The sequence below is a fragment of the Sinocyclocheilus rhinocerous genome, unplaced genomic scaffold, assembly GCF_001515625.1.
Source record: "Sinocyclocheilus rhinocerous isolate Xijiao unplaced genomic scaffold, SAMN03320098_v1.1 scaffold1112, whole genome shotgun sequence".
Lineage (NCBI taxonomy): Eukaryota > Metazoa > Chordata > Actinopteri > Cypriniformes > Cyprinidae > Sinocyclocheilus > Sinocyclocheilus rhinocerous.
In genome coordinates, this window is record NW_015657961.1 from 1,127,251 (window position 1) to 1,136,812 (window position 9,562).

A 9,562-nucleotide genomic window follows, 5' to 3' on the forward strand; every position below is an offset into this window, starting at 1 on the left:
CTTTTTATTTCACTTCTTTTGGACTGATGCAATGCAACACCCGCTGACTGCCATTAAACAGCTTGAAAGATCAAAGACAATTTTTAATATAACTCCGACTGGATTCGTCTGAAAGAAGAAAGTCATATACACCTAGGATGCCTTGAGGGTGAGTAATTTATGGGCTAATATTCATTTTTGGGTGAACTAACCTTTTAATGCAGTCTCTGATGTTGCCCTCACCTCAGGTTAACAAAGAAGTTGTCACCCCCCCCAACCCCCCCACCCAAAAAAATTCTTATTTGCCGGTTTAAATAAGAAAAAAAATCAGACTTTTTAACTTCACTGTATGTGTAAGAGCAGCTTGACGTTTGAGTGATTCCCCCCCACTCAGTAGTTTCACTCACTAGTTCCATTCAGTAGTTCCACTCAGAATACACACCAGACCAGAGTCTTAAAAAATACTGGCCAGATCATCTGTTAGACATTTGTACCGTTTTTCATTCCAGGAATATCTCAGATATGGCAGCAGTGTGGAATCTAAGAAAAGAACCAAAAGAAAAATCACAGCATTAATGCAGAATAATAGGAATGCGATATATACATCATCATCTTCTAGCGATGACCCACAGTCCTGTGTGGTTTATTCTGGATGTGCTGGCCTCATGGTTTGCATTAAGTCTTTAGAGAAGGCAGTAAGGATGCCATCGTTAATACAGTTCACATGACCTCCCTACAGCATATGGCCACTCTGCGTCTATTTTAGAATGGCAGTCTCATGAGAGAGAATCATATTGCGTATGGCTGCCCATGGTGATAGTTATTAAATGCGCTTTGATTTGGATTTCCTGTGTTAGTGGTGGGATGGAATTGAGAATGATGGATGTTTTTGTTGTGTGTGTACAGATGGTAACGAATGCACCAAGGCCTCGGCCCAGTCCTGTGGAGAATGCATTCAGGCTGGAGAAAAGTGTGGCTGGTGTACAGACAAGGTGAGTTCAGACAAAACCATTAAAGTCGGAAATGGCTGCTTTTGCAACTATGTGCATTTAGGGGAAAATGGTATGGAGGAAACCATTTGCTGTAGTCAGATTATTTGTTTATCCAAGTCTTTAGAGGACATCCTGTGATTCTGCAAACAATTCTGTCTCCAAAAAACTTGTTTTTGGGAGAGCGAAATATCCAGTGTTTTGAAATGTCATGAGTGACACCACCTCCTGTCCCACCTTTATTCGCCTGTAGTTGATTATTACCCACAGTTTCTTGAGTCATGTTAGTGGAACTTGAGCACATCATCCCCCTCAGTGTTCATGAGTCACTGTCCTGTGTGATCATGTCTGTTTCTGCCATGTGGAGCATGTTATGGCAGGACAGGAAGCACCAATCTTAGACCACATTACAGAAAGCAGGAAGTGGACTATCACTAAACTTCATGTAATGCAGGGCAGGGGGCTTGAGCTCTGTTGGGAATGTGCCCCTTCTTAATTATTTCAACAGGCACACTGCACATCCTCATCCCGACTAGCCCAACACCGCAACATTGGCTTAAACAATGGTTTGAGTTTGGGGTGGGACTATTCGTCTGTCTGAGGTCTGACAAACCATGGTGCTTTCACGCTACACATCATGTTCTCACGCAGTGAAAAATACATCTGACACTGACAGACAAGACAAGCTCTAAAATGATAGCAGATAGCACAAGCAGGTTACTTTTTGTATGAAACAAAGCCTCAGCTTTCTAATTTGGTCATTTTTAAAATAAATTCAAACAATAAATAACATTATGTGGCTCTTTAATGTGTCGTGACAAATCGCTTTAGCGCCTCAGTTCAAGAGGCATGTGAACCGATCATCTCTTCCTCTTTACTAGTTATAGCATGAAATAAACATGAATGAACATCAGAAGGTATCTTGTTTCACCAACTTTAATCTACTCTCCTGTCTGGTTTGTTTGTTGGACAAAATGGCAGATTCGTGTTTTGATTGGTCAGATCGCTTGTCAAATGAAACTCCCAGTGTAGGGTCAATTGAATATCCCTGCTATAGATATACCATAGATATAGTGTTATTTAATACATTAACATAAGTAGATATATTGTCCCAAAAGAACACAATTCTCTATATATGTCCCTTAAAACTGCTTAATCTTTTGTAAGATTAAATACTACTGATGCTGTGCTCCAACTGGTACTATTTTTGTTGGAGTGATCATAATCTTCATAAACTCTTTCTGCAGGACTTTCTGAAACAGGGTGAGCAGAAGTCCACACGCTGTGATGAGGTTGAAGCTCTGATTAAGAAGGGCTGTTCTGAAGCCAGCATAGAAAATCCTCGGGGAACTGTTAGCGTCAACAAGAACCAATCTTTAACAGACCGCACAAAGGATGGAGTAAAACTGAAGCCAGACCAGATCACCCAGATTCAACCACAGAAACTCACCCTAGACCTCAGATCAGGTACTGCTTACTCCCTCCTCAACTCCAGGAATGCTTATTAAAAGATTTAGGTCATCACCTAATAAAGTTGAATGCCATGTGAAGTAATGCTCTCCTTCTAGGAATAATCAGTTCACTCCTCTGTAAAGCTTTAGTCTAAACCCATGATCTCTCATTTCAATCCAGGTGAAGCTCAGACGTTTCATCTGACATTCAAGAGGGCTGAGGATTATCCTATAGATCTCTACTACCTGATGGACCTCAGCTACTCAATGAAAGATGATTTAGAGAACGTTAAAAACCTGGGAACCGACCTTATGCTTGAAATGCAAAAGATCACCTCTGACTTCAGGATTGGTAAGGAACGTCAGAGGATCCATGCTCGATTTGTCTATATTTGTATTGCACTGCTAAGTTCATAACGCCTTTTCTTTCATTCTTTGTCAATGTTTCCAGGCTTTGGCTCCTTTGTGGAGAAAACTGTCATGCCGTACATCAGCACAACACCAGCCAAACTGCTAAACCCCTGCACATCAGACCAGAACTGCACCAGCCCGTTCAGCTATAAAAATGTGCTGAGTTTGACTGCAGATGGATTTCAGTTTAATAACCTTGTTAGCAAGCAGCAGATCTCAGGTAACCTGGACTCACCAGAGGGAGGGTTCGATGCCATCATGCAAGTGGCTGTCTGTGCGGTTCGTAATTTATATATATATATATATATATATACTTATAACATTTTTTATAATGTTTCAATTTGTGTTTTTTGTTGTTGTATTGATTTGTAACCAGTTGTCCACTGTCTACTAGGTAGATGTGGCCATGTAACCAAACTGAAGTCAAACTAAAGTGAAGTGACCTCCAACCCTGCTGACTTGTCAGGTTTTTGAAACTTCAGTTTATGCTTCCTTTTGTATATCAGAATCAGATCGGCTGGAGGAATGTTACCCGTCTGCTTGTGTTTTCCACGGACGCTGGATTCCACTTCGCTGGAGACGGAAAACTGGGCGGCATCGTGCTTCCTAATGATGGGAAATGCCATCTGCAGGATAACATGTACACCATGAGCCATTACTATGTACGTGTGTATAACACTGCGAGTCATTACTGCATAGAGAATGTATGTAAAGGTGTCTAATTTATTTCCATCCCTTCTAGGACTATCCTTCGATTGCACATCTTGTTCAAAAATTAAGTGAAAACAACATTCAGACCATTTTTGCAGTAACTGAAGAGTTCCAGCCAGTTTACCAGGTAATAAAGCAGCTATCTTTTGTCTCCACATCAATAGGCAAGTCAGATTCTGTAACACTACTGGAAATAAAATACTGCATGGGGAAAAAGAACCCTGGACAAACTGTTTTTATCTTTGTCTACAGGAGCTGAAAAACCTCATTCCAAAGTCAGCTGTGGGAACGCTATCCTCCGACTCGGGCAATGTGATAAAACTCATTATTGATGCATATAATGTGAGTAGATCTCAGTAACTAAAGATGCTAAAAGTCCCTCTTTTTTTTTTGCTTTATTTGGTTCATCTTAGGTCAGACAGAAAATAAAAATGACGTAAATATAGTATAAATAATATAGATACATATTCACATTTACATACAACCATACATTAATTCAAATTAAGAAAAAAGAAAACACCAGGCAAGCACAATTATACACTAAATAAATAACTAATAAAATGAAATGGGGGAAAAGAAATAAAAATAATAAAGAAATAAAATATAAAATTAAGATGTAGTTGACTGCTTAAAATATTCCAGAAAAGGACTCCAGACTTTCAGAAAAAGTTTTGGCTTTTGTTTTATTGCGAACCAAATTTTTTCCATCTTGAGGGCATGTAAGAAATCAAAAACAATAAGGAGGGGGAGCTGCTGACTTCCAGTTCATAAGAATAAGTCGCCTAGCCAGTAGAGTTGCAAAGGCTACGCTGTCAGCCTGTAATGCGTTTAATTTAACAGATTCTGGCAAAATACCAAACAGTGCTGTTAAGGGATTGGGTTCTATTGGTAAAGAGAAAATAACAGAAGACTTTCCTCCAAAAATCAGACCATTTTGAACAAGACCAGAAAGAATGCAATAACGTAGCTGGTTCAGTTGTGCAACGAAGGCAGGTTGGGTCAAGATCAGGGAATATTTTGTTTAATTTAGTCCTAGAGCAATGGAGCATTTCTAGATGAAGAATTAGATCCCAGATATTTCCCTCAAGTGACAAATTCAATTCCTCCTCCCAGTGCGCCTTCAGTGGACGCATTGAGGAGGACTGTTTTGAATGAATTATAGTAAAGATTTTTAGAAATAACCCCTTTCAAAGATGTATGAAGGTCTAATATATCATCAAGGATATTTTTATTTGACAAAAAGGGAAAGTTAGAAAAATGCTTACAAATAAAGTTCAGTATCTGAAAGTATCTAAATAAATAGGAGCTGGGTAGGTTATATTTTTCTTGAAGTTGTGTAAAGGTTGCAAAACTGTTATCTATGTATAGTTGACCAGCTGTAGCTAGGCCATGTTCCCTCCAGATGTTAAAGGCCCCATCCATCAAAGAGGGTGGAAATGATATATTGCAAAAAACAGGCGCTATAGTGCAAGGGTCTTTAAGGTCTAACGCTACACGGAACTGAGACCAAATCCTTAATGAATGTATAACAACTGGGTTATTTTTAATTAAAGTAGTATGCTTAAATGGAACTGGTACACATAGTAAAGAGGTTAAAGTTGCTGGAGTACAAGAGGCAGCTTCCATCAGTACCCACTGAGACTTCTTTAATTGCAAATCCTGCTGCACCCAATATAACAGATTCCTAAGAATATTCATTTTGATAACATTCACCCAGTGCTTAATTTGAGCCGGATCCTGTTCCGCAAAATGTCAGATTTTGGATTTTTCGTTCCGTTAATTGTTTTTAAGGATCCGCCATTAGATAGTGACAGTGCGTGCGTGCATATGAGAGCGAGCGCATATTTGGAGGCAGGGTTGGGCAAAGATGCATCAAAGTATATTTTAAAATAAAATACCAAATACCTTCATTTTAAGTGTATCAAAATAAACTACAAAATACAGCAGCCACACCATGTATCAAAATAAACTACTGTATTTTTGTATTTTAAAAATACTAAAAAATACTTTTTTCAGATCAATTTTCTGTTCTGATCTCAACAAGTCTGGGCAAACTAGCCTATTGAGCAGGCACCCATCAGAGGCCGCATTTTTATGATGTCATGTAGACTTCTTACAAAGTATTTTACAGTATTTTAAAACTACAAAAATACAAAACACTAAAGTATTTTGATACAAAATACGAAGCCATTTTCATCAACCCTATCAAATACAAATTACAAAATACTATTTTGTATTTGAAATACGTATTTGAAATACATGTATCATAAATACTGCCCATCCTTGGTTGGAGGTTATGCATTGGTCCTCAACATATTTTTGACCGTGACCAGTCAGCTTTCTTCAAAATCGCTCTCATTGATGTTTTGTGAGCAGCAGAACGTTTGAAGAGAGTGTAATAATACCAGAAATAATACCAAATAAAGTGAACTATTATAATGTATAAACATTATAAAAACTATAAACATAGCTATACGTTAGTATAGCTCACTCCAAAACAAATCATATAACGGTATTCAGAACAATACAAAATACGAAGCCATTTTCATCAACCCTATCAAATACAAATTACAAAATACTATTTTGTATTTGAAATACGTATTTGAAATACATGTATCATAAATACTGCCCATCCTTGGTTGGAGGTTATGCATTGGTCCTCAACATATTTTTGACCGTGACCAGTCAGCTTTCTTCAAACTCGCTCTCATTGATGTTTTGTGAGCAGCAGAACGTTTGAAGAGAGTGTAATAATACCAGAAGTAATACCAAATAAAGTGAACTATTATAATGTATAAACATTATAAAAACTATAAACATAGCTATACGTTAGTATAGCTCACTCCAAAACAAATCATATAAATGTAACGGTATTCAGAACAGAACAAGAATGAAATAAAAATATATAAACCAAAACAAAGCGAAACTGAAAGTACCAGGCGTTAATTGGGCTCACCTACCTCTCATTCGGCACAAATCCTAATGTTTCCATATTCGCGATGTATTTGAATTAAACTATTTATAATGTAGAGGCTTTGTACTTCACTTGCATTCGTATATCGACAGAAATATCATCTTCACATGAGCAAAAATGTGCTTGGCATTCAAAGTGGACCAGTTATACCACGAACTATTTAAATTGACCAGTGTAACCTTTTTTTTGGTTGACTATTTTATTTTGATAATGAACAGACTGTGATGTTTGAGTTGCGAATATGTGGTGTGTGTGTGTGTGTGTGTGTGTGAGAGAGAGAGCGCGCGCGCATAATTAACATAATTATGGAGAGGAGAGGCTAAAAGTCAATTTAGTGAAATTCTTTTAGTTAGATTTTAATATTTTTTTTGTCTCTTCCTTTGTTCTTGTCAAGTTCCTGCTGAATAAAATGTGGAAATATGACAATGCAGTTTGGGGTAAAAACAGTAATAATTGTTAAAGATAATTGAAAATATTGAATTCCAATTTTAAAAAGTTAAATTTTTAACTATTTAAAATAACGGTTTTCTATTTATTATATTTTAAAATGTAATTTATTGCTGTGATATTATCAATAAACAGTTGAAAACAGCTGCGCTGCTTAATATTTTTGTGGAAATCATGATATATTTTTTCAGGAATCTTTGATGAATGGAAAATTCAAAAGAACAGTATTCATTTGACATTATAAACATTATAAATGGCTTTACTGTCGCTTTTAATCAGTTTAAAGCATCCATGCTGAACAAAAGTATTAATTTTTTTCCAAAAAAATCTTGCTGACCCCAAATATTTCACCAGTTTTTAATAGACTCTTAAATAATCCTTTCCTAAATCTCTTTCTCAGTCTCTGTCCTCTGAGATCATTCTGGAGAACAGTAGACTCCCCGAAGGGGTTTCCATCTCCTACATCTCCCACTGCAAGAATGGAGTGAGCGAAAAAGGAGAAAATGGACGAAAGTGCTCCAACATCTCCATTGGGGATCAGGTGAGAATAATATCCTCCGGTCAAAACCCTTATGGAGTATCTATGACAGTTTCATTAAATATTCAGTACTTTCCACTGGATACAGTTTCCTAAAAAAAATGATGTAGCAACATGATTAAAAACTATAAAGACTGCAAATCAAATCAAGGCTATTGATTCTTTTCACAGGTGACGTTTGAAGTAGCGATCACGGCTAAAGGCTGTCCATCTAATGGCAAATCAGAAACTATAAAAATCAAGCCACTGGGCTTCACTGAGGAGGTGGAGATCGTCCTCAACTTCATCTGCGAATGTGAGTGTCATAAAGGCGGAATCGCGAACAGTCCAGTGTGTCACTTTGGCAACGGTACCCTGGAGTGTGGAGCATGCAGGTTAGTTAGTATTATTCAAACATTGTATACAAGACCAAATCAAGACCTTCAACTGGCAGTAATGTTATCTATGTCTGCTTATTTTCAGGTGCAATGAGGGACGTATCGGCAGAGTTTGTGAATGTAGTAAAGACGAGGTCAGAACAGAAGATCTGGACGCGAACTGCCGCATGGATAACGGAACGGACATCTGCAGCAACAATGGGGACTGCGTTTGTGGAACATGTGAGTGCAAAAAAAGAGACAACCCAGAGGAGAGATACAGTGGAAAGTTCTGCGAGTGTGACAACTTCAACTGCGACCGCTCCAACAACAAGCTCTGCGGAGGTACGAAAATGCTGATCCTGACACTGAAATAACACTTTTCCAATCTGCTCTTCACATATGTTGAGAAACAGTACATGATTAAACTGATGAGAAGTTACAAACTTTCTATACTTTCCAGGTCATGGTCGTTGTGAATGCCGAAAGTGTACCTGTGACGCTAACTACACAGGCAGTGCGTGCGACTGCTCTCTGGACACCTCCACCTGTCTGGCCAGTAACAAACAGATCTGTAACGGTCGGGGCACCTGCGAGTGTGGCGTGTGTAAATGTACCGACTCAAAGTTTCAGGGTCCAACTTGTGAAATCTGCCCAACCTGCCCTGGAGTTTGTACTGAACACAAGTGAGTTATTAACAGGTAAATGCTTAGTTTTATGATCAATGCGCTGTAGTTTTAATTGTGGTGGACAAAATACATTGATGATTGAGAGATGCACTAATAAGTGTTCCTCAAAATCCTGGTGTATCATATTTGTCACATTTTAACATGATTTTTTTTTTTTTTTCATAAAAAATCATGTATAGATAATCAAGCCTAAGTTGTTTCAGTCCAGTAAATGTTCATCTTAAAATATTATTGATAATATAAAAGTGATTCTTATGTTTGCATAATAAAAATCAGATTTCACAGCTAAATACAAGTGTACAACGACTTGAAGATGGACGTTTTTAGAATTATATTAAAAGGCCTTTTACTTGCTAAACAAAAGTATTAATTTCAAAGTATGAATTGATTAAAGGCTTTATAAATGCATTGTCATGCCATTTGCACTGAACTGCTCAAAACCGCAGACTCTGCTTATTGTTGTCTTTATTTCAGTTCTGTTTTTCTCACTCTGGCCAATTTGTTTCTTTCTGCCTTTCTCTCTTCAAACCTTTTCTTCTTGTCATATCTAGCAAGAGAACCCAATATACAAGAGCCCCATTAATAAATTCCAGAATCCAAGTTATGGAAATAAAGGCGTCACACACTGAGTCTGTACTCTTCTTTGCTGCTTGCATATGCTTTTTTTTCTTTCCTCTTTCTGTCTATTTATCTCTATCACTTTAACAACAACCTCAGACCCATGTATAATATGAACAGCTTCTATATTGTCATTTGCAGTTATTTACTCTAATTCACTAATTATTAGGGTATGACTTTTAGGTCATTTACTCACCAGCATGTCGTTCCAAACCTGTATGACTTATGATCTGTGAAACACAAAACCTTGAACTCTTTTGATGCTTATTGGAATAGTTCACCTAAAAATGAAAATGTACTCCTCCTCAGGCCATCCAAGATGTAGATGAGTTTGTTTCTTCATCAGAACAGATTTGGAGAAATTTGCAGTGAATGGGTGCCGTCAGAATGAGAGTTCAA

The 9,562-nt window shown here is 37.5% G+C and overlaps 1 protein-coding gene across 1 annotated transcript in view; it reads left to right on the plus strand.

Annotated features, from left to right (window-relative positions):
• Nucleotides 1-8,546, plus strand: part of LOC107721734 (integrin beta-1-like) — a 19,749-nt gene extending 11,203 nt beyond the window's left edge. The window contains exons 3-13 of the mRNA XM_016529891.1: nt 886-971; nt 2,216-2,435; nt 2,601-2,771; nt 2,871-3,109; nt 3,337-3,492; nt 3,573-3,668; nt 3,794-3,883; nt 7,363-7,503; nt 7,672-7,874; nt 7,963-8,201; nt 8,320-8,546. Coding sequence (XP_016385377.1) covers nt 886-971; nt 2,216-2,435; nt 2,601-2,771; nt 2,871-3,109; nt 3,337-3,492; nt 3,573-3,668; nt 3,794-3,883; nt 7,363-7,503; nt 7,672-7,874; nt 7,963-8,201; nt 8,320-8,546 — 1,868 coding nt within the window. The remainder of the gene's footprint in view (nt 1-885; nt 972-2,215; nt 2,436-2,600; nt 2,772-2,870; nt 3,110-3,336; nt 3,493-3,572; nt 3,669-3,793; nt 3,884-7,362; nt 7,504-7,671; nt 7,875-7,962; nt 8,202-8,319) is intronic.
• The last annotated feature ends 1,016 nt before the right edge of the window (nt 8,547-9,562 follow it).